The 26,410-nt window shown below is 38.3% G+C and overlaps 1 protein-coding gene across 50 annotated transcripts in view; it reads left to right on the top strand.

Moving 5' to 3' along the window:
* TRDN (triadin) overlaps positions 1-26,410 on the top strand; it is a 950,114-nt gene that overhangs the window by 889,476 nt on the left and 34,228 nt on the right. For all 50 annotated transcript variants that reach the window (XM_053710723.1, XM_053710722.1, XM_053710726.1 and 47 more), the window contains 3 exons: positions 9,666-9,716; positions 16,863-16,913; positions 17,240-17,281. In XM_053710723.1, coding sequence (XP_053566698.1) covers positions 9,666-9,716; positions 16,863-16,913; positions 17,240-17,281 — 144 coding nt within the window. The remainder of the gene's footprint in view (positions 1-9,665; positions 9,717-16,862; positions 16,914-17,239; positions 17,282-26,410) is intronic.

Here is a 26,410-nt window from a genome sequence, read left to right on the forward strand (position 1 = left end):
GGGGTTAATACATTTATAAGACTTGCGGCCGGGTCTAGGAGCGGCGGTTTAGGGGTTAATACATTTTTAATAGTTGCGGCAGGGTCTAGGAGCGGCGGTTTAGGGGTTAATACATTTTTAATAGTTGCGGCGGGGTCTAGGAGTGGCAGTTTAGGGGTTAGTAACTTTATTTAGTTGCGGGGGGCTCCGGGGGCGCCGGTATAGGGGGTAGAACAGTGCAGTTTAGTGTGGGTGCTTAGTGACAGGCTAGCAAGAAAGCTGTCAAACAGCCGAAGAGCAGCGAGATCGGATGAGTGATAACTCTGAAAGTCCGCTGCTCATCGCCCCGCGGCTTTTTGACAGCTTTTTTTGATAACTTAGGCGTATTTTTTCAGGTCCGCGGCGGCGATGTGAGGCGAGATTAGGCGGGCGTATTGGGCCGGCAAAGGCAGAAAAGTTGACGGCTTGATAACTACCCCCCCTTGTGTCTACTTCCATTATCAAATTGTGCACAATCTTATTATATGCACTCTTTCTTAGGCACTGGCTACTAATGATCATGTGCAAGATGGCACAGTGTATTCAAATATGAGTCTGTTATTGGGTGATTGATGTCACATGATACAGGATGCTAGCAATATAAAGTAGATTTTGAAATTTAGCAGAAAAAAATATACTGCTCATTTAAAATTCAGATAAAGTGCTATTGCATTGTCTTTTTATTTATTGATTATACAATTTTACTTTATTTGTTGGTCCTTTAATTATCTTTCCCTGTACAACTGTCCTTATAATTATTTATGCCTGTATTTGTTCACTGTCAACACAAATAAAGCTTGTTGTAGTTATGTACTTAGTAGCTTAATTTGCAAGTCGGTATATTAAGAGCATAAAACATGAAATCACAGACGAGGTATAATGTTTTCTGGATTTCACAAGTCGGTTTGAAATTGGTGCTTTGTAGATAGCCATCATGACTAGCAAGTCAGCAGTTTTTCTTGCAAAACTGACTTAAACCCACTTGAGTTTTGGTGAATAACCAATTTGGAGAAAATCCTTTAAGAAATCTGTATCTAGTTGGTCCAATTACACACATTTATGTATAAAATCCTGAAACAACTATTTCCATGCCAGCAAAAAAATAAAAATAAGATGAAGTTATTCTGTCCTAATAAACCAATAACAGAATGATTATGCCACTGCTTCAAGAAAGGGAAACACTGATGTATATTTATGATTTTTTAAATTTATTTTATTCATTATTTATTTTTTGGAATATATATATATATATATATATATATATATATATATATATATATATATATATATATATATATATATATATATATATATTAAAACTGTATGTAAGTTTTATAATATATTTAATAATGTCTTCAAAGCAGACTGCATATTTTATCAAATGTTGATGCATGTAATAAAAATCAAAGTGTGGCCTTGAGACTTAACCAACTTATGTGAAGTTCTTAAAATGTGTACTTCTTTTTGTAACAAAGTATTATCAGGAATTGCAAAACAAACTAATGGTATTTTTTACTGTTTTAGTTTTATTAAGCTTTATTAACCGTATCTCCTTGATGTAAATAGTAAAATGTAGAATGCTTTTTTTTGTTTGCTTTAATTATTACTTTTGCTTGAAGTATTAAAAGGATGCTTAAAATCAATATTTGTCTATTGCTTTATGCCTAATCTCTAATTAATTACAATAAATTACTTTGTAAAAACTTATCAGTGTGGCTGATTTTCATTTTTTTTTCTTTTTTTTTGTGTCCATTTTGCTCAGAAGCAACTAACAAAAAATTATTTATTTGGTTATTTATTATTTTTTTTTTTTGCAGTACTGACATGCCTTCCAGAGTAGCAACATGTCTGAGCACTCAGAAACACTGATAGATGTTCAATACCCTTAAAGAGACAATTTGCCCCATTTATTTAGCCGTTGGTGGACAAGATTTTTATGTAGGGAACTTGCCACCAGCTATGCATCTATTACTATTATTATTAAGCATTATTATTGCACAAGTTCACAATCCCACCCACTGCATTAGAGCAAGGGCTGCCAATCACCCCAGATGGATCAGTCTGGGGTGATTTGATCCTCCATCAATAAGGTCATGTACATGTTAGGAAAATAGAACTGCAAGGGCTCCAAAGCTGTTTCTGCAGCTTAATAAAAGGAGTAACATGTATTCAAAACATTGTTGTCATGACTGTGAAGAGGGGCAGATAAGGTATAAATATGTTGAAAATATTTCCTACTAATTCTCACTGGCTTAAAAGGACAGCTCCCATAGCTTTATTGGTGGAGAGGCAAAGGCTTCTGTAAGCTGATGTATCAGGAATGGAACATACATTAAAAATAAACTTTTGTTCAATGCTCTTTTAGCTGAAACACAGAAAATGTATAAAAGTGCAACCAAGAAAATGTTATCAATGTCTCAATTATTGTTTATACAACAGCACCATCACTGAACTTAATTTAAATAATTATATATATAATATTGTGTCAGTTGATTGGTTGGTTACTCTTTCCTTAGTAAACTACACTGATACATTTGAGAACATAACATCGCTAAGAGAAGTCAGAGGGAAATGTATATAGGAGTATGGATATCATGAGGCCCATTTATCAAGCTTTGAATGGAGCTTGAGGGTCCATGTTTCTGGCGAGTCTTCAGACTCGCTAGAAACAGCAGTTATGAAGCAGCGTTCTAAAGACCGCTGCTCCATAACCCTGACCGCCTGCTCTCGAGTACGATCGGGTTGATTGGCACCTCCTTGCTGGTGGCCAATTGGCCGCGATTCTGCAGGGGGCGGCGTTGCACCAGCAGCTCTTGTGAGCTGCTGGTGCAATGCTGAATACGGAGAGCGTATTGCTCTCCGCATTCAGCGATGTCTGTCGGACCTGATCCGCACTGTCGGATCAGGTCCGACAGACATTTGATAAATAGGCCTCTATATCTCAACTTTAAATGATGTCTTCCTAAAAGATACATGTCACAGGTGAACTTTCTCTAGGTACACTACACAGAATTTTTGGATGTCTCTTCATTTAAAGGGAATTTTAGTATCTCTATGGTAGTGGCCATACCTAATAATTGCATCTAAACCAGTGTGCATAATACATTGCATTATCCTGCAAGCAGACTGAAACATTGTTAGAAAGCTTTGTTGTACTTTATAATTCTGTAGTATACTGGCTACTAACTTCATTGTATGCATTATATATAGAACATTTGGAGAAATATTATGCTACCTCCCATTTCTCAAGCAGAAGCACTTTGTACATTTATCACACTCTTCCATCAGACAAGAGTGCCATCTTCATAATTATTTTACCTTAGCAAATGCCAATGTGAGGAGCTGTGCATCTGTCTGACAAAAACACAACAATTATGGTTGTGGATAGAATGAAGCTCAGTGTGTCACACAGTGGGACTCTACTGTGAGTGGCGGAAAATTAACGTGTTTTTTTTTTTTTTAAATCATCACTTCATTTTATTGTATTTATTACGTTTCTATAAATTTGTTTACTTTTAAAATTAATAACAATCTAACATGGATTTAGTGTTTAATAATCTTTTTAAAACACAAAAAGGTACATGGCAACGAAACTCAGTATCTTATAAGAAAATACAAATCATTCAAAGTTTTTGTGACAAATGAATCCTTGCTAAGACATTTGACCTTGAAAACATGGAATTATTTAATCCATGAACATAGAGAATGTTGAAAGACCTAACACACTTTTATCAGTCATCCAGCTAACTAATGGATTTGCAACCTTAGTGTTATTCACTTATTATTCCTTATTTGCTTGGCTGTCAGCCGAACGTGTTTGATACATTAACACATCATTCAGTCCAGTGATCACTATCCTAAGCTTATTTGAATTTTGATGAAAGAAAATACAGGTTGCCAAATCTACAGTTAAATCCTCAGTATGTGCTCCTATTAGAAGTCATTTTTGTAGAATAATAATAATAATAATAATAATAATAATAATAATATTATTGAGTAATTGCCATTAAAATTAACTGCATAATGATTTTGTTGGTCTTTTTTTTTTTTACAGCTGCTAGTGTACTAAATGTGGGTATACTGCTAAATTAAATATATTAACAAGAAATTTTTCATCAAAGGCCCAGCAGTCGAGGGGGGGAGGGAGTGAAAGGGCCCTACACTACAAAAAATAAAAATAAAGGGACAGGGAGGGATGAGGCAGCTACTAGAGAAAAGGGGTGTTTGAGTGTTGGGGGGTCCCTAACTTGCAATCGCGGGAGGGGGGTAGGAAAAAAAATTTATGTAAAAATATACATGAAAATGGGGGTGTTATAGTTACTGGCAGACTAAGATGGCAACATTAGTTAGATGGAGGAGAGTTAGAGAGCTTTATGGGAGGAATCAGGGAGGTGGAGGGTAAAGGAGTTATATTCTCTGCCCGTACTTAAGATGGGGGTGACCAGTGGTGGGTCAGGGAGGGAAAAGAGCTGTTTGGCAGGGATCAGGTAGGGATCAGGGGGTGGGAACTGTCAGGTGGGAGGCTAATTTCTACACTAAAGCTAAAATGAACCCTTTTAAGCTACCTAATTAACCCCCTCACTGCCAGGAATATTAGAAGTGTGGTGCGCAGCTGCCAATTAGTGGCTTTCTAATTACCAAAAAGCAATGGCAAAGCCATATATGTCTGCTATTTCTGAACAAAGGGGATCCCAGAGATTTGTGCCATGGTTGCATAAGCAGTATGTAAATAATTTTAGTTAGAAAACCAAAGTTTGTGAAAAAATCAACATTTTTTTTTATTTGATTGCATTTGGCAGTTAAATGGTGGTATGGTATATACCAAAATGGGCCTAGTGCAATACCTTGGGTTATTTACTTAAATATATCATTTTGACAGGCAAATGGGAAAAAATGGGGAAAAGGCTCAATTTCTGTTAAATTTGAGTGATAGCAAAAATGCAAAAAATTCTCTAATATTTTAGGCATGTTTTGCTCTGAAAGTGCCAGTAGTGAAGGGGTTAAACAGAAATAGAGCTTCTGATATCTTGATTTACCTATGAAAACCATATGTATGTATATATATATATATATATATATATATATATATATATATATATATATATATATAAGTAGACAACCCAATGTATTGATCTAGGTTAGCGCTGCAGAATCTGTTGGCGCTCTACAAATAACCGATAATAATAATAATAATAGGTTCAATTTGGTATATTTGATGCCAATATTTGGCTGCCAGTTACGCTAATATAAAAATGTATTTATTTTTTTCTGCAAACTTTGGGTTTCTCACTAAGATTATTTACACACAGCTACTGCAGTCATTTGACAAATGCGTATAAAAGATTCTCTGGGATCCCCATTGTTCAGAACCAGCAGAAATGCATGGCTTTGCCATTGCTTTTTGCCAATTAGAATGCTGCTAATTGCAGCTGCACACCTTACTTGAAATTCCTTGCAGTGAAGGGGTTAATCAATTAACTTGTAAGGTTACTTTTTTAAAACAGAATAGAGATTAACCTCCCACCAGACACCTCCTATTCCCTGATCCCTACTTGAACAATCCCAAACAGCCCTCTTCTCTCCCTCACCTATTTACTGGTCACCACCATCTTTGGTACTGGCAGAAGGTCTGCCAGGAAGCTGTTTAGGGCTCTTATGAATAATATTATTATTATTATATTCCTCACAGTGAAGGGATCACTCCAAAACCCTCCCACTTCTCTGATCCCCCCAAAGAGTTATTTTACCCCCCCTCCCACTAGTGGTGGCCATCTTATGTACTGACAGTTGTCTGCCAGTACCCAGTTTGTTTTTTTATTATTATTTTTATTTATTTAGTAATACATTGTTTTTTTATGTTGTGCAGTGGTGCCCCCTACCTCCCCTCCTCCCTAGGGTTATTATTTAGGGTGTCCCCCCTTCACCTTTTAGCCAGAGATTCCCATCCCTCCCTCTCCATTAAAACAATTCTGCAGTTTAGGGCCGCTTCCACTCCCTCATTAGAGTGCAAACTAGCATACCTGAACTGGTGCATGTGCAAATGAGCTTTGGAGAGTGTACATTTTTATTACAAAATAGAAAAATCTGCATGATGGTATATTTTACTTATAGTTCAATCTTTTAAGGAGTGGATACAATTCATATTCCAGATTAGCACTATTTATATATGTATTTGTTTCTTAGAAACTCCTGCAATAAAGGAAAAACGTGTTTAGATATTCATTTTTTAATTAACAAACCAATAATTAACTGGCAGTAGTAGCAACAGTCTCTATTAAAGGGACATAATACTCATATGCTAAAACACTTGAAACTGATGCAGTATAGCTGTAAAAAGCTGACAGGAAAATATAATCTGAGCATTTCTATGTAAAAAAGCAAGATATTTTACCTCACAATTTCCTCAGCTCAGCAGAGTAAGTTCTGTGTAAAAAGTTATACTCAGCTGCTGCCCAGCTGCAGGTAAAAAAATAATAAAAAAAATGAAGAAAAGAACAGCAGCCAATCAGCATCAGCAGTGCTGAGGTCATGAACTCTTTTACTGTGATCTCATGAGATTTCATAGTAAACTTCCTTACACTGAATAGGGAAATAAAATGAGCGTGCATGTAAGCTCACTCCCTTAGCTGTCCTGGGACAGACATACTGATTTGCTGCTTAGAAGTCCTTTACAATGGGATGTGGCTACTGAGGAACTTTTGAGGTAAAATATCTTTCTTTTTTACATAGAGATGTTAAGGTGATATTTTCTATTCAGCTTTTTACAGGTATGCTGCATCACTTTCAAGTGTTTCCACATTTGGGTATCATGGCCCTTTAAAGAAACATTAAATGCTTTAAAACTGTAATATAAGATTTTTAACTATGTTTAGTTTAAAAAAAACACTCTTTGCAATATGTTTTCATTATTTATTTTAACCCCTTCCCTGTAATTTAATTCTGAAAATTGTGGACCTTTCAATTCCTTATAAAAGTGGAAGTGCAGACTCCAGACTTAAATGGCCAGTAAACCTAGAAAATAATGTTATATAATTCTGCACATAGTGCAGAATTATATAACATTATATTAGTGCTAGCTTTATGCAACATAATATTGCCGCTGGAATTTTATAAAAAAAAAGAGGGTTTTTCAGACCCGCTCTCTGTGCTCTACTGAGCGGGTCTGGTTTTCCCTCCGAGTGCATCTGGCCAGCTGTCTAGTCACAGCCAGGCCCGATCCTGCCATTACACTCAGTGTAGCTCGCTCCCGCTGTCAGACAGAGCAGGAGCGAGCTACACTGAGTGTAATGGTGCGGTCGGGCCAGGCTGTGACTAGACAGCTGGCCAGATGCGCTCTGAGGGAAAACCAGAGCTGCTCAGTAGAGCACAGAGGGCGGGTCTGAAAACCCCTCTTTTTTTAATAAAATTCCAGCGGCAATATTATGTTGCATAAAGCTAGCACTAATATAATATTATATAATTCTGCACTATGTGCAGAATTATATAACATTATTTTCTAGGTTTACTGGCCCTTTAGCACAGGAATATTTCACATAGTTTTTGGTTGTACACTCTGACACATTTATAACTGAAACATATTGGTGTCAGCATAAAGGAAAGCTAGGTTACAACATTACTTTGGGGACACTAACATGTTACACTTATTTTTCTATATTTAAAGGAATGGTGTAGTGTAAAATATTCTCTCGTTTAATTTGTGCTCAGTTAAACATTTTACCTGCTGGGGTGTATTAAATTGTTTAAAACGTCGCTCTTTTACCTTTATTTTGGTATTTGGAATAGCTGACTTTGCCTGTGTAATCCCCACCTATACTGACAATTTCAATACTTAAGTATCAGCTATTAAAAAACATTATGTAAGCATAACCAGTAAACGCTATTACACTCCCAGTGGGAGATAGGAGAGATAATAATATGTTAATTATGAATTATTCTCTCTAAGTATCGGGCTTTGGTATACAAACAAGACAAGATAAGGATGCATATGTGTGTATTGAAAGTGATAAAATACAGAGATACAATGTCCCTGCCAGATCAGCTTATTTTAATGGATCGTGGTGTCAAAGAACAAAATAATCTATTTCATATACAAAAATAAACATAATGGTGTATTTTTTAATGTGTTTTATACTCTGCTGCTGGTACAACAATTAATTGGAAACACATTAAAGGGAAACCAATTTTACAAAACATTTAATATATTTATTTTTTTAAATAAATCTGTTTATTATTCTCAGGCTAATCTTTGAATGCATGAACCTAAGCTTTGAATACATTCTTCTGTTTAGCATTTAGCATGTGTTAAATGTCCTTTTAAAGGGATAGAAAGGTCAAAAATAAAATATACATGGATGAATTTCAATTTGAAATAGAAGCATTTTTGCAATATACTTTCATCAGCAAAAATGCTTCTATTAAAAGTTATTAATGTTATTCTGCAGCATACACACATATCCTGTGAGGGCCGTGCATCAGTAAACACCATGGGGTCAATTTACTAAAGTGTGAGCAGACATGAAACAATGTAACGTATCATTTCCGCTGCACATCGATAAATGCAGACAGCATACACTGTTGGCATTTATCATTGCACCAGCAGTTCTTGTGAACTGCTGGTGCAATACCGCCCCCTGCAGATTTGTGGCCAATCGGCCACTAGCAGGGGGTGTCAATAAACCTGAGCATATTCAATCGGGTTGATTTGTGTCCGCCGATTCAGAGCAGGCGGACAAGTTATGGAGTCAAGTCTTTAGATAAATTGACCCCATGTCTGCTTATAGAGCTGACGGTGGTTTGTATTGCTTCCGTAGACTTAAAGGGCCATAATACCCAAATGTTTAAACACTTGAAAGTGATGCAGCATAGCTGTAAAAAGCTGACTAGAAAATATCACCTGAACATCTCTATGTAAAAAAGTAAGATATTTTACCTCAAAAGTTCCTCAGTAGCCACATCCCATTGTAAAGGATTTCTAAGCAGCATTTTAGTGTGTCTGTCCTGGGACAGCTTAGAGGATGTGCCTCGTGCACTCTTATATTATTTCCCTATTCAGCTTACTATGAAATGTCATGAGAGTTAAATGAAATCTCATGAGATCACAGTAAAAGAGTTCATGACCTCAGCACTGCTGATGCTGATTGGCTGCTGTTGATTTCTTCATTTTTTTTTTTTTTTACCTTCAGCTGGGAGTAGCTGAGTATAACTTTTTACACAGAACTTACTCTGCTGAGGAGATCAAAGCATATGTGCGTATGCCTCTGGAAAACAGTAATAACTTTTATTAGAAGCATTTGTGCTAATGAAAGTATATTGCAACAATGCTGATATTTCAAATTGAAATGCATCCATGCACATTTTTTTTTTTACCTTTCGATCCCTTTAAAGTCTGTAAGGAAAATTGATTAATATAGTCCAACAAAATTGTACATTTAGTGAGATAATTTATAATTGAGTGTATTAAAAAAAAAATATATATATCACTTTTTTTTCATAGTTTGATCAAAATTGTGCATCAGATGAAAAAATAATATATATTTTAGTCCTCTGTGAAGGAACTAGAAAGGGCCTTTAAAGATCCTATATGTTTTATAACAAATCAGTATTGTTATTTTGTTGGGTATGTTAAAATAATGCATTTGATTTCTTAGCAGCACAAAAAGTGCCTGAGAAGAAACATGATACAAAGGAAAAACCTAAAGGTAACTCAAATATTGTGCAATTATATGAATATAAGGCAAAATATTTAAAAATATATTCAATAAATACAATCAGAGCTTGTGAGACTACATGTTTTGTAGTCAACCCGGTCCTACAGATGCAGCACCTGTCTCATACCAGTAATTATGTTCCTGCACAAAAATATATTGTGATGAATGATCACAATTTTTATTTATAGATTTTTTAATGTCTTAGAAAACAACAGCTAGTTCAATAAAACATCCCTTACCATTAAAAAACTATTTTTCCTCAATCTTAATGCAAGCAATAAAAAACACTTAGTAAATTCTACATGGTATTTATATCATCTTTTTATTTTGTAAATCTAACATGGAAGTTAATTTTAAAAATGTAGATTATTTTGATGAGAACATATCTAATCAGGCTATATGGCTTTATGGAAGCATTTGTAATAATGTTTGTAGCAATGTTTACATGCAGTACATGCACGCTCCAAAGTCTACCTCAGTATGCTCTCATGGAAAGGAGCTAAAGTACCAAGAGAAAGAGGTAAATTTGATAATAATATATTTGGGTGGACTGTGTAAATGAAATGTAATTTTGCCTTTTATATCCCTTTAAAAGTATGATATGCAAAAAACGATCTTTTATATGTTGTAGCAATCATACCTCACACAGTCTCATGCTATTCTGGCATTTATTGTTTTTTTCTGGCATAAAAGTGCAATAAGAAAATGCTCTTAAAGGGACATTAGACCCACATTTTTTCTTTCATGATTCAGGTTGAGAATGCAATTTTAAACAACATTCCAATTTACTGTTGTTATCTAATTTGCATCATTCTTTAGATATCCTTTGTTGAAGAAATAGCAATGCACATGGGTTAGCCAATCACATCAGGCATCTATGTGCAGCCACCAATCAGTAGCTACCTAGCCTATTTATATATGCTTTTCAACAAAGGATATCAAGGGAATGAAGAAAATTAGATTATAGTAGTAAATTGATATTCTTTAAAATTGCATTCTCTACCTGAATCATAAAATAAAAAATGGGATTTTATGTCCCTTTAATGTGTATGAACATTTTTGGCAGCAGATCTTTTATATAACTACTTGTTTAACCCCTGAAAAGACTGCATAAATCAGCTAGTTACAAACAGTGAATTGCTGCTCTCAGTCGCCTAGATTTAGAGTTCTGCGGCCAAAGGGGTGCGTTAGCTACGCATGCTTTTTTTCCCACGCACCTTTTAAATACCGCTGGTATTTAGAGTTCACAGAATGGCTGGGTTTTCAGTGCGTTAGGCTCCAAAAAGAGAGCGTAGAGCATAATTTAACGCCACTGCAACTCTAGATACCAGCGGTGCTTACGGACGCGGCCAGCTTCAAAAACGTGCTCGTGCACGATTCCCCCATAGAAAACAATGGGGCCATTTGAGCTGAAAAAAAACCTAACACCTGCAAAAAAGCCGCGTTCAGCTCCTAACGCAGCCCCATTGTTTTCTATGGGGAAACACTTCCTACGTCTGCACCTAACACTCTAACATGTACCCCGAGTCTAAACACCCCTAACCTTACACTTATTAACCCCTATTCTGCCGCCCCCGCTATCGCTGACCCCTGCATATTATTATTAACCCCTAATCTGCCGCTCCATACACCACCGCCACCTACATTATAGCTATGTACCCCTAATCTGCTGCCCCTAACACCGCCGACCCCTATATTATATTTATTAACCCCTAATCTGCCCCCCTCAACGTCGCCTCCACCTGCCTACACTTATTAACCCCTAATCTGCCGAGCGGACCGCACCGCTACTATAATAAAGTTATTAACCCCTAATCCGCCTCAGTCCCGCCTCAATAACCCTATAATAAATAGTATTAACCCCTAATCTGCCCTCCCTAACATCACCGACACCTAACTTCAATTATTAACCCCTAATCTGCCGACCTAATCTCGCCGCTACTGTAATAAATGGATTAACCCCTAAAGCTAAGTCTAACCCTAACACTAACACCCCCCTAAGTTAAATATAATTTAAATCTAACGAAATAAATTAACTCTTATTAAATAAATTATTCCTATTTAAAGCTAAATACTTACCTGTAAAATAAACCCTAATATAGCTACAATATAAATTATAATTATATTATAGCTATTTTAGGATTTATATTTATTTTACAGGTAACTTTGTATTTATTTTAACCAGGTACAATAGCTATTAAATAGTTAAGAACTATTTAATAGCTAAAATAGTTAAAATAATTACAAAATTACCTGTAAAATAAATCTTAACCTAAGTTACAATTAAACCTAACTCTACACTATCAATAAATTAATTAAATAAAATACCTACAATTACCTACAATTAAACCTAACACTACACTATCAATAAATTAATTAATTAAATGCAATATCTACAAATAAATACAATGAAATAAACTAACTAAAGTACAAAAAATAAAAAAGAACTAAGTTACAAAAAATAAAAAAATATTTACAAACATCAGAAAAATATTACAACAATTTTAAACTAATTACACCTACTCTAAGCCCCCTAATAAAATAACAAAGCCCCCCAAAATAAAAAAATGCCCTACCCTATTCTAAATTAAAAAAGTTCAAAGCTCTTTTATCTTACCAACCCTGAAAAGGGCCCTTTGCGAGGCATGCCCCAAAGAATTAAGCTCTTTTGCCTGTAAAAAACAACATACAATACCCCCCCAACATTACAACCCACCACCCACATACCCCTAATCTAACCCAAACCCCCCTTAAATAAACACTAAGCCCCTGAAGATCTTCCTACCTTATCTTCACCTCGCCGGGTATCACCGATCGGTCCTGGCTCTGAAATCTCCATCCAACCCAAGCGGGGGCTGGCGATCCATAATCCTGCGGCTGAAGAGGTCCAGAAGAGGCTCCAAAGTCTTCATCCTATCCGGGAAGAAGAGGCGATCCAGACCGGCAACCATCTTGATCCAAGCGGCATCTTCTATCTTCATCTGATGAGGAACGGCTCCATCGTGAAGACCTCCAGCGCGGATCAATCTTCTTCCTCCGACGTCCAACTGAAGAATGACGGTTCCTTTAAGGGACGTCATCCAAGATGGCGTCCCTCGAATTCCGATTGGCTGATAGGATTCTATCAGCCAATCGGAATTAAGGTAGGAAAATTCTGATTGGCTGATGGAATCAGCCAATCAGAATCAAGTTCAATCCGATTGGCTGATCCGATCAGCCAATCAGATTGAGCTCGCATTCTATTGGCTGATCGGAACAGCCAATAGAATGCGAGCTCAATCTGATTAGCTGATTGAATCAGCCAATCGGATTGAACTTGATTCTGATTGGCTGATTCCATCAGCAAATCAGAATTTTCCTACCTTATAGGATTCTATCAGCCAATCGGAATTCGAGAGACGCCATCTTGGATGACATCCCTTAAAGGAACCCTCATTCGTCGGGAAGTCGTCAGAAGAAGAAGATGGGTCCGTGGTGGAGGTCTTCAAGATGGAGCCGGTCGTCATCGGATGAAGATAGAAGATGCCGCTTGGATCAAGATGGTTGCCGGTCCGGATCGCCTCTTCTTCCCGGATAGGATGAAGACTTCGGAGCCTCTTCTGGACCTCTTCAGCCGCCGGATTATGGATCGCCAGCCCCCGCTTGGGCTTGGATGAAGATTTTGGAGCCTGGAACGATCGGTGATACCTGGCATGGTGAAGACAAGGTAGGAAGATCTTCAGGGGCTTAGTGTTAGGTTTATTTAAGGAGGGTTTGGGTTAGATTAGGGGTATGTGGGTGGTGGGCGTGTAATGTTGGGGGGGGTATAGTATGTTTTTTTTTACAGGCAAAAGAGCTGAATTCTTTGGGGCATGCCCCGCAAAGGGCCCTTTTAAGGGCTGGTAAGGTAAAAGAGCTTTGAACTTTTGTAATTTAGAATAGGGTAGGGCATTTTTTTATTTTGGGGGGCTTTGTTATTTTATTAGGGGGCTTAGAGTAGGTGTAATTAGTTTAAAATTGTTGTAATATTTTTCTGATGTTTGTAAATATTTTTTTATTTTTTGTAACTTAGTTCTTTTTTATTTTTTTGTACTTTAGTTAGTTTATTTAATTGTATTTATTTGTAGGAATTTAATTTAATTTATGTATTGATAGTGTAGTGTTAGGTTTAATTGTAGATAATTGTAGGTATTTTATTTAATTAATGTATTGATAGTGTCGTGTTAGGTTTAATTGTAACTTAGGTTAGGATTTATTTTACAGGTAATTTTGTAATTATTTTAACTATTTTAGCTATTAAATAGTTCTTAACTATTTAATAGCTATTGTACCTGGTTAAAATAAATACAAAGTTACCTGTAAAATAAATATAAATCCTAAAATAGCTATAATATAATTATAATTTATATTGTAGCTATATTAGGGTTTATTTTACAGGTAAGTATTTAGCTTTAAATAGGAATAATTTATTTAATAAGAGTTAATTTATTTTGTTAGATTTAAATTATATTTAATTTAGGGGGGTGTTAGGGTTAGGGTTAGACTTAGCTTTAGGGGTTAATCCATTTATTACAGTAGCGGCGAGATTCGGTCGGCAGATTAGGGGTTAATAATTGAAGTTAGGTGTCGGCGATGTTAGGGAGGGCAGATTAGGGGTTAATACTATTTATTATAGGGTTATTGAGGCGGGAGTGAGGCGGATTAGGGGTTAATAACTTTATTATAGTAGCGGTGCGGTCCGCTCGGCAGATTAGGGGTTAATAAGTGTAGGCAGGTGGAGGCGACGTTGAGGGGGGCAGATTAGGGGTTAATAAATATAATATAGGGGTTGGCTGGGTTAGGGGCTGCAGATTAGGGGTACATAAGGATAACGTAGGTGGCGGCGCTTTGCGGTCGGCAGATTAGGGGTTAATAAGTGTAGGTAGGTGGCGGCGACGTTGTGGGGGGCAGGTTAGGGGTTAATAAATATAATATAGGGGTCGGCGGTGTTAGGGGCAGCAGATTAGGGGTACATAAGTATAACGTAGGTGGCGGTCGGTAGATTAGGGGTTAAAAAAATGTAATCGAGTGGCGGCGAAGATAGGATACGCAAATGGCGTAGGGGGATCTGCGGTATGGAAAAGTCGTGGCTGGAAAGTGAGCGTTAGACCCTTTAATGACTGACTCTAAATACCGGCAGTAGGCCAAAACCAGCGTTAGGAGCCTCTAACGCTGGTTTTGACGGCTACCGCCCAACTCTAAATCTAGGCCTATGTGTTTAACTTATTTGTCAGGGTTAAATACACAGGGTCCCATTTATTATTAGAAAAAGGGACAGTGTTTCCCAGATAGGGAACCTGTCTACCAAACTTCAAGGCAAGCATGCAGCAGATGCGGTTAGTCTAAAGCCCACAATTAGCATTACACAAGAATATTCTGGTGCAGTGTCATACCCTGCTCTTTTGCGACCCATCTCTGCAACTACTGCTGCCAGTTGGCTTAGAAGCAGTTCCACTCAGGACCAGCAGTGTTGTGCTGCTCCTAAATGGTTCTTTAGCTATGTGTTTAAATAAGGCTGACCAGATATGAGGGAAAAAAGAGACAATTCATCGACTTCATACTCATAATTAAAAGGATTATTAGACAAGATTTTGGTCGTAGAATTTCAAACCATTTCTTTTTAAATAAATAAAAATGAAATTAATAGCTGACACTATTGTCACTGTCATTAATTTATAACTTCACATGCAACATTATTGAAAACATATAGATACCAATATATACCAGGCATAATCAACTGTAATTCTTATCAGTCATAACTGGGGATTTTTTAAGTTGATAAGGCAGAAGACTATATTCATGTATAACCCATGTTATTTTATATTTTGAAATGTATTTCTTCTTCCTCTCTCACACCCTAACACATTTGGTAATATAAATATAAACACAACAGATATCACTTCACAATAAATTACATTAAAGGGACAATAAACAACTTGAGATTTTTATATAAAATGTTTAGTTAGGTGTAATGAGACAACTTTGCAATGCAATATCATTATTAACCCCCCCCCCCTCGCCCCTTCTTGTAATTTAGCTCTAAAAATTGAGCAATTTATAATGCTCAGAATTTGAAATACACCCTTCTTGATGCTAAAATTGCTCCATATCTGTCCCTTAATGGCTTTATCAGATAACAACTGCAAAATGCTGTTTAACGCTCTCTCTCTTTGCTGTTCTGCCCTTTCTCTTCTTTTTAACTCTCTTTCTGATGTTCAATTGCTCTATCTCTGCAGATCAACTCTGACTGCTGCTGAAATCTCTTTGCTCACAAGTTACCCACACCCCACTCCCAATCAGGTGTGCAGACTTATCCTGCCTCCTTTTACACTTGTCCAGTGCCACAGAATGCAGGGAACTGTAGTTCCCTAGCCGCAGAGGCCGGCAGAGCTACTAACAGCTGCAGATATTGCATGAAATAGTGCTGCGATAGACATAAAAATAGTACCAGAGTGAGTGAGTTGCATATATAATAAAAAAATGAAATAAGTAAACAGTGACGTTTTGGCTTCCCTTCAAAATGTTAAGGGGACAAGGAACATTATGTTAATAAATGGGACAATCTCATTAAAAATGAGAAGTTTAGTCAGCCTAGTTTAAACCCTTAGTGGAGGTTAAACACATAGAGTTACAGGGTTGATAGTGATAAAATGACATAGACTAACCAAAGAGAGCACTTAATTTTTCTTACAATAGTGGCCCTTTAATGCACATTTTAGTGATTGATAATGTTGTGCTGTTAAAACAAGCAATCTAGAATTATTTTGCTCAAATTTTATCTCATTTAAAATAATATTGCTTTTCATCTTACTACTTAGACAATAATGCTAAATAAATATATTTCCCAAAAGTAGCTTTCTAACTTACTCCAAAATGCTACCAATCTTGGCTTTTAAAACATAGTGATCATCTTTCAAAATATATAAAACAACTACTATTTGTATTACAAATTGTAAGCAATACGTATAGTTCAAACAACCAAACAAATAAATAGACATCTGTTTTATGACAAATTTGTTGGTATTATATTTCCAGACATGTCTATAGTTGCTTTGTTCTTGTCTAAAAAATGTTACAAAATAGTTATGAATATTTCTGCCTATTACTTTTATGTTTTAGCAGCACCAAAGGTGTCTGTGAAGAGACATCTTCAAGAGGATAAAGCCACAGGTACCAGAAAACCAAATTATTGTTCTTACATGAATGTATAAAATGTCATTAATATAGAGAATACAAGAAGCTCATAGAGACAAGATAAGGCTCAGACTGTGAGGTTTTCTTCAATATAATGCACATTACATTTTTATCATTTCCAAAAATACCTAGAGTTTATTATATTTGTTTTAGTAAATGGTAAACACGGTAAAATCTGAGGAAAAATTAATATTGATATAGAGAAAAACTTTTTATTTTATGGTTTATTCAGTTGTAATAAATAGTTTCAAGATATTTAAAAACTATTTTGATGTTATCTCAAATCTATATTTTAATTTTAGATGTAGCTGGAAGGAAACCTATAAAAGAGGAGACACCTAAATGTAAATATGGCAAAACTGATCATTCGAGAAGATTTTTTTTATTGCAAATTAGTCATGTGAGGCAATGGCCTTTTTCTAAATTGTGCTATTTTACTGAAATTTCACAGCATTATGTCTAATGTATCTTTCTCTAATAGGAATATTTTATTAGAAAAACATATTGGGCCAGATTACAAGTGGAGCACTATTTAACAATCCCGCTCAAGTGTTAACAGCGCTAGAAGTAAGCTTTTTGCACACATCGGGTTGCACTTGAATTCTGAGTTTACAGTATATTGTTTTCGCTCATGTGCTAACTCAACGTGTGTAATATTGCATATTGTGCGTGCGATAACCTATTCCCCCATAGAAATCAATAGAGCAAAAAAAGCACCATACTCACTCCTAACACAATAACATTTTCTTAAGTGCACTAACCCGACATGAAATATGAATATTTCACATTACAGTGTTCTTCACATAGAAGATTATGTTCTCTTTATTCATAAATACACACATATATATATAAATGGTATTTTGGTACAATATATATATATATATATATATATATATATATATATATATATATATATATATATATATATATATATATATAAAAATGATTACATGATTACATATAGATATATACAGATATATACAGCAATATATATTTAAAAATACATAGATCATATTCCCCTATGTGAAGAACATTGGAATGTGAAATGTTTACAGTAAATACACAGTATAACACTTTAATAAATATGAATATTGAATAAACTAGTCCTAAAGCCCGTTCACACGGGCCATTTCTCTTGTTAAGTGTATCCAGTCCACGGATCATCCATTACTTATGGAATATATTCTCCTTCCCAACAGGAAGCTGCAAGAGTCCACCCACAGCAAAGCTGCTTTATAGCTCCTCCCCTAACTGCCATATTCAGTCATTCTCTTGCAAGCCTCAACATAGATAGGAGGTTGTGAGAGTCTGTGGTGCTTTCTACTTAGTTTATTCTTCAATCAAAAGTTTGTTATTTTTAAATGGCACCGGAGTGTGCTGTTTATCTCAGGCAGTATTTGGAAGAAGAATCTGCCTGCGTTTTTCTATGATCTTAGCAGACGTAACTAAGATCCATTTGCTGTTCTCACACATTCTGAGGAGTGAGGTACTTCAGAGGGGGAATGGCGTGCAGGTTTTCCTGCAGATAAGGTATGTGCAGTAAAATATTTTTCTAGGAATGGAATTGACTAAGAAAATACTGCTGATACCGAAGTAATGTAAGTAAAGCCTTAAATGCAGCGATAGCGACTGGTATCAGGCTTATTAATAGAGATACATACTCTTGTAAAAATGTGTTTTAAAACGTTTGCTGGCATGTTTAATCGTTTTTTAACATATGTTTGGTGATAAAACTTATTGGGGCCTAAGTTTTTTCCACATGGCTGGCTTAAATTTTGCATAGAAACAGTTAACTGAAGCTTCCCACTGTTGGCTGTGGCAGTTTGTTGTGTCTGTTTTTAAAAACGTCTATGTCATTTTTTTTTAATTTTTTTTTTTTATCTGTTTTTTGCATTAAGGGGTTAATCATCCATTTGCAAGTGGGTGCAATGCTCTGTTACCTTATTACATGTACTGTAAAAAATTCGTTTGTTTTACTGCCTTTTTTTCACTGTTTTTCAAATTTTGACAAAATTTGTTTCTCTTAAAGGCACAGTAACGTTTTATATATTTGCTTGTTAACTTGATTTAAAGTGTTTTCCAAGCTTACTAATCTCATTATTAGTCTGTTCTAACATGTCTGACATAGAGGAAGCTCTGTGTTCATTATGTTTTAAAGCCATGGTGGAACCCCATCTTAGAATGTGTACCAGATGTACTGATTTCATGTTAAACAATAAAGATCATTTTTTATCTTTAAAAACATTATCACCAGAGGATTCTGTCGTGGGGGTAGTTATGCCGACTAACTCTCCCCACGTGTCAGACCTTTTGACTCCCGCTTTAGGGACTCACGCTCAAATGGCGCCAAGTACATCAAGGGCACCCATAGCGTTTCTTTACCAGGGGATTCTGTCGAGGGGAAAGTTATGCCGACTAACTCTCCCCACGTGTCAGACCCTTCGACTCCCGCTTCAGGGACTCACGCTCAAATGGCGCCAAGTACATCAAGGGCGCCCATAGCGTTTATTTTACAAGACATGGCAAAGGTGGTGAATAATATTCTGGCAGCAGTATTAGTCAGACTACCTGAAATTAAAGGAAAGCAGTTAGCTCTGGGGGTAGATACAGAGCATACAGACGCTTTAAGAACCATGTATGATACTACCTCACAATATGCTTAGTCTGTGGGTGATTTTTTTTTTTGACTCAGGGAAGATGATTTAACCTGATTCTGATATTTCTACATTTAAAATTTATGCTTGAGAACCTCCACTTGTTGCTCAGGGAGGCTTTGGCTGCTCTGAATGAATGTGTACAATCGCAGGGCCAGAGAAATTGTGTAGACTGGATAAATAATATGCAGTGCCGGTGTGTACTGATGTTTTTCCAATACCTAAAGAGGTTTACTAAAAAATTTTTTAATAAGGAATGGGATAGACCAGGTGTGCCGTTCTCTTCCCCTCCTATTTTTTAGAAGAATGTTTTCTAATAGTTACCACCACACGGGACTTCTGGCAGACAGTTCCTAAGGTGGAGAGAAGAGTTTCTACTCTAGCTAAGCGTACCACTACCTCTGACGAGGACAGTTGTGCTTTTTAGATCCAATGGATAAAAAATGTTTATTCAACAGGGTTTTATCCTGCAGCCCCTTGCATACATTGCTTCTGTCACTGCTGCTGCGGCGTTCTGGGTTGAGTCTCTTGATGAGGCTTTACAGTTAAGCGACTCCATTGGATGAATATATTTGACAAGCTTATGCTAGCCAATTCCTTTGTTTTCTGATGCCTTGTTCATTTGACTAGACTAACGGCTAAGAATTCTGTTTTTTACTATACTGGCGCGCAGAGCGCTATGGCTTATATCATGGTCAGCTGTCGTGACTTTAATAAATAAGCTACTTAACTTCCCTTCAAGGGGCAGACCCTATTCGGGCCTGGTTTGAAGGAGATTATTGCTTATATCACTGGAGGAAAAGGTCATGCCCTTCCTCAGGATTGGTTTAAATCAAGGGAAAAAAAAAAAAAAAAAAAAAAAAAAAGTCTAATTTTCGTACCTTTTAAAAACTTCAGGGCAGGTGTGGCATCCTCTTCCTCTAAGGCAAAACAAGAGGGAATTTTTGCTCAGTCCAAGGCGGTCTGGAGACAATCGGACCTGGAACAAAGATAAGCAGGCCAAGGAGCCTGCTGCTGCCTCTAAGGCAGCATGAAGGAACGGACCCCTATCCGGTAACGGATCCTATAGGGGGCAGACTTTCATTCTTTGCCCAGGCGTGGGCAAGAGATGCCCAGGATCCCTAGGCATTGGAATTTATATCCCAGAGATATCTTCTGGATTTCAAAGATTCCCCCCCCCAAAAAAGGGGAGATTTCGCCTTTCTCAATTATCTGCAAACCAGATAAAGAAGGAGGCATTCTTACATTGTGTACGAGATCCATCCAGTTCCAAGAGAGGAACAGGGACAGAGTTTTTACTCAAATCTGTTTGTGGTTCCCAAGGAGAGGGAACCTTCAGACCTATTTTGGATCTAAAGATCTTAAACAAATTCCTCAGAATTCCGTCATTTAAGATGGAAACTATTCGTACCATCTTAACTATGATCCAGGAGAGTCAATAGAGGACTACAATGGATTTGAAGGATGCTTATCCTCACATTGTGATGCATAAAGATCACCATCGTTTTTCAGGTTTGCCTTTCTAGACAGGCATTACCAGTTTGTAGCTCTTTCCTTTGGGATATCTACAGCCCCAAGAATCTTTATGGAGGTTCTGGGGTCGCTTTGGCGGTCCTTAGACCGCGGGGCATAGAAGTGGCCCCTTATTTAGACGACATCCTGATACAGGCGTCAAACATCCAAATTGCCCAGTCTCATACGGACGTAGTACTGGCATTCCTGAGATCACATGGGTGGAAAGTGAACAAGGAAAGAGTTCTCTATCCCCAATCTCAAGGGTTTCCCTCCTAGGGACTCTGATAGATTCTGTAGAAATGAAAATTTACCTGACGGAGTCCACGTTGTCAAAGTTTCTAAATTTCTGCCTTGTTTTTTTCATCCCATCCGCGCCCTTCGGTGGCTCAGTACATGAATGAAATCGGCTTAATGGTAGCGGCAAGGGACATAGTACCGTTTGCACGTCTACATTTCAGACCGCTGCAACTATGCATGCTCAGTCAGAGGAACGGGGATTACACAGATTTGTCCCCCTGTTAAACCTGGACCAAGAGACCAGAGATTCTCTTCTCTGGTGACTATGTCGGGTCCATCTGTCCAAGGGTATGACCTTCCGCAGGTCAGATGGGACAATTGTTACAATAGATGCCAGCCTTTTAGGTTGGGATGCAGTCTGGAACTCCCTGAAGGCTCAGGGATAGTGGACTTAGGAGGAGACCCTCCTTCTAATAAATATTCTGGAACTGGGAGTGATATTCCATGCTCTTCAGACTTGGCCTCAGTTAGCAACTCTGAGGTACATCATACTCAGTCGGACAATATACACGACTGTGGCTTACATCAGCCATCAAGGGGGAACAGAAGTTCCCTAGCGATGTTAGAAGTCTTACAATAATTCACTGGACAGAGACTCACTCTTGTCTATCAGCTATCCATATCCCAGGTGTTGAGAACTGGGAGGTGGATTTTCTAAGTCGTCAGACTTTTCTTCCGGGGGAGTGGGATTTCCTCCGGAGGTCAAGACCAAGCAGGAGAGGGCTTTGGTGTTTTTGACAGCGCCTGCGTAGCCACGCAGGACCTGGTATGCAGATCTGGTGGACATGTCATCCTTTCCATCACGGTCTCTGCTTCTGAGACAGGTCCCTCTACCTCAGGGTCCTTTCAACCATCTAAATAGAATCAATCTGAGATGGACTGCCTGGAGACTGAACGCTTGATGTTATCAAAGCATGGCTTCTCCGAGTCAGTCATTGATACCTTAATACAGACATGAAAGCCTGTCTCTAGGAAAATTGAACATAGATATGGTGTAAATATCTGATTGTTATGAATCCAAGGGTTACTCATGGAGTAAAGTCTGGATTCCCAGGATATTATCTTTTCTCCAAGATGTTTTTGAGAAAAGGGTTGTCAGCTAATTCCTTAAAAGGGGACAGATTTTTACTCTGTCTATTTTTTTTTTATTTTTTTTTGCACAAGCGTCTGGCAGGTATTCTAGACGTTCAGGCATTTGGTCAGGCTTTGGTTAGATCCAAGCCTGTGTTTAAAACTGTTGCTCCGCCATGGAGCTTAAACCTGATTCTTAAGGTTCTTCAAGAAGTTCCGTTTGAACCTTTTTTGTTCCATAGATATCAATCTTTATCTTGGAAAGTTCCTTTTGGGTAGCTAATTCCTCGACTCGTAGAGTCTCCAAGTTATCTGTGTTACAATGTGATTCTCCTTATCTGGTCCTTCGTACGGATAAGGTAGTCCTGCGTACCAACCTGGGTTTTTTCCTAAGGTGGTATCTAACAAGTACATCACTCAAGAGATAGTTGTTCCATGCTTGTATCCTAATCCTTCCTCAAAGAAGGAACGTCTATTACACAATATTGGACGTGGTTTGTGCTTTAAAGTTTTACTTACAAGCTACTACAGTTTTCATCAAACGTTCACCTTGTTTGTTGTCTATTCTGGACAGAGGAGAGGTCAAAAGACTTCAGCAGCCTCTCTGTCTTTTTGGTTAAAAAGCATAATTCATTTAGCTTATGAGACTGCTGGACAGCAGCCTCCTGAAGGGATTACAGCTCATTCTACTAGAGCTGTGGTTTTCACTTGGGCCTTTTTTAAATGTGGCTTCTGTTGAACAGATTTACAAGACGGAGTCTTGGTCTGCGCTTCATACTTTTCAAATTTAACAAATTTGATACCTTGCTTCTTCGGAGGCTATTTTTGGGAGAAAGGGTTTTTTACAGGCAGTGGTAACTTCCGTTTAAGTACCTGCCTTGTCCCTCCCATCATCCGTGTACTTTAGCTTTGGTATTGGTATTCCATAAGTAATGGATGATCCGTGGACTGGATACACTTAACAAGAGAAAACATAATTTATGCTTACCTGATAAATTTATTTCTCTTGTAGTGTATCCAGTCCACGGCCCGCCCTGTCACTTTAAGGCAGGTAATTTTTTCATTTGAACTACAGTCACCACTGCACCCTATGGTTTTTCCTTTCTCTGCATGTTTTCGGTCGAATGACTGAATATGGCAGTTAGGGGAGGAGCTATATAGCAGCTTTGCTGTGGGTGGACTCTTGCAGCTTCCTGTTGGGAAGGAGAATATATTCCATAAGTAATGGATGATCCGTGGACTGGATACACTACAAGAGAAATAAATTTATCAGGTAAGCATAAATTATGTTTTTTTTGCAGTACAGCAATCCCACCCCTTGCGCTCTCTCTCTCCCCCTCTCTTTTGCTCTCTCTCTCCCCCCCTCTCTTTTGCTCTCTCTTCCCCCCCCCTCTTTTGTGCTCTCTCCCCCTCTCTTTTGCGCTCTCTCTCGCTCCACCTCTCTTTTGCTCTCTCTACCCCCTCTCTTTGACTCTCTCTATCTCCCCTCTCTTTTGCTCTCTCTCCCCTCTCTTTTGCTCTTTCCCCTCTCTTTTTGCTCCCTCTCTCCACCCTCTCTTTTGCTTTCTCTCCCCCCTCTCTTTTGTTCTCTCCCCCCTCTTGTTTGCGCTCTCTTTCCCCCTCTCTTTTGCTCTCTCTCCCCCCTCTCTTTTGCGCTCTCTCCCGCTCTCTTTTGCGCTCTCTCTCCCCCTCTTTTTTGTGCTCTCTCTCCCCTCTCTCTTTTGCACTCTTTTGCGCTCTCTCTCCTTCTCTTTTGCGCTCTCTCTCCCCTTCTCTTTTGCACTCTCTCTCTCCCCCTCTCTTTTGCACTCTCTTCCCCCTCTCTTTTGTGCTCTCTCTCTCCCCTCTCTCTTTTGCGCTCTCTCTCTCTCTCCCCCTCTATTTTGTGCTTTCTCCCCACTCTCTTTTGCGCTCTCTCTCTCCCCCTCTCTTTTGCGCTCTCTCTCTCCCCCTCTCTTTTGCGCTCTCTCTCTCCCCCTCTCTTTTGCGCTCTCTCTCTCCCCCTCTCTTTTGCGCTCTCTCTCTCCCCCTCTCTTTTGCTCTCTCTCTTTCCCCCTCATATTTTCTCTCTCTCCCTCTCTTTTGCTCTCTCTCTTCCCTCTATTTTGCTCATTTCCATCATCCGTGTACTTTAGCTTTGGTATTGGTATTCCATAAGTAATGGATGATCCGTGGACTGGATACACTTAACAAGAGAAAACATAATTTATGCTTACCTGATAAATTTATTTCTCTTGTAGTGTATCCAGTCCACGGCCCGCCCTGTCACTTTAAGGCAGGTAATTTTTTCATTTGAACTACAGTCACCACTGCACCCTATGGTTTTTCCTTTCTCTGCATGTTTTCGGTCGAATGACTGAATATGGCAGTTAGGGGAGGAGCTATATAGCAGCTTTGCTGTGGGTGGACTCTTGCAGCTTCCTGTTGGGAAGGAGAATATATTCCATAAGTAATGGATGATCCGTGGACTGGATACACTACAAGAGAAATAAATTTATCAGGTAAGCATAAATTATGTTTTTTTTGCAGTACAGCAATCCCACCCCTTGCGCTCTCTCCCTCCCCCTCTCTTTTGCTCTCTCTTTCCCCCCCTCTCTTTTGCTCTCTCTTCCCCCCCCCTCTTTTGTGCTCTCTCCCCCTCTCTTTTGCGCTCTCTCTCGCTCCACCTCTCTTTTGCTCTCTCTACCCCCTCTCTTTGACTCTCTCTATCTCCCCTCTCTTTTGCTCTCTCTCCCCTCTCTTTTGCTCTTTCCCCTCTCTTTTTGCTCCCTCTCTCCACCCTCTCTTTTGCTTTCTCTCCCCCCTCTCTTTTGTTCTCTCCCCCCTCTTGTTTGCGCTCTCTTTCCCCCTCTCTTTTGCTCTCTCTCCCCCCTCTCTTTTGCGCTCTCTCCCGCTCTCTTTTGCGCTCTCTCTCCCCCTCTTTTTTGTGCTCTCTCTCCCCTCTCTCTTTTGCACTCTTTTGCGCTCTCTCTCCTTCTCTTTTGCGCTCTCTCTCCCCTTCTCTTTTGCACTCTCTCTCTCCCCCTCTCTTTTGCACTCTCTTCCCCCTCTCTTTTGTGCTCTCTCTCTCCCCTCTCTCTTTTGCGCTCTCTCTCTCTCTCCCCCTCTATTTTGTGCTTTCTCCCCACTCTCTTTTGCGCTCTCTCTCTCCCCCTCTCTTTTGCGCTCTCTCTCTCCCCCTCTCTTTTGCGCTCTCTCTCTCCCCCTCTCTTTTGCGCTCTCTCTCTCCCCCTCTCTTTTGCTCTCTCTCTTTCCCCCTCATATTTTCTCTCTCTCCCTCTCTTTTGCTCTCTCTCTTCCCTCTATTTTGCTCATTTCCATCTCTTTTGCTCTTTCCCCTCTCTTTCTATCTATCTCTCTCGCCTTCTCTTTCTATCTCTCTCACCTCTATCCCTCTCGCGTGCGACCGTGCCACTGCCACGCCCGACCAAGCCCCCATAACGCCTGGCCATGCCCCTGCCACACCGCTCATGTCCGGCCACGCCCACTTGTCCGGCTACGCCCACTTGTTGAGGTAGGGATTCTAAGGCCAGGTGTGTTTGTCCTCGCGCGCAGTCTCTACTGTACATGACAGCTTCGGACAAACACACTTGGCCTTTTATTATATAGGATATGTTTTTACATGTTTTTCTCTACTTAACCTCAAAGGGCTCCAGTACAGACACACACACACACACACACACATATATATATATATATATATATATATATATACAGTATATATGTGTGTGTGTGTGTGTGTGTGTACATATGTATTTATATTTTTATATGTGTATATATGTTTGTAAATACATTTATACACATATAAATACATAGGTATAATCTAAAAGAACAAAAGCACTTCTCATGGTTAACACACATATATACATATATATATATATATATATATATATATGTGTGTGTGTGTGTGTGTGTGTGTAAATAAAGGTGGAATAC

The sequence above is a fragment of the Bombina bombina genome, chromosome 4, assembly GCF_027579735.1.
Source record: "Bombina bombina isolate aBomBom1 chromosome 4, aBomBom1.pri, whole genome shotgun sequence".
Taxonomy (NCBI): domain Eukaryota; kingdom Metazoa; phylum Chordata; class Amphibia; order Anura; family Bombinatoridae; genus Bombina; species Bombina bombina.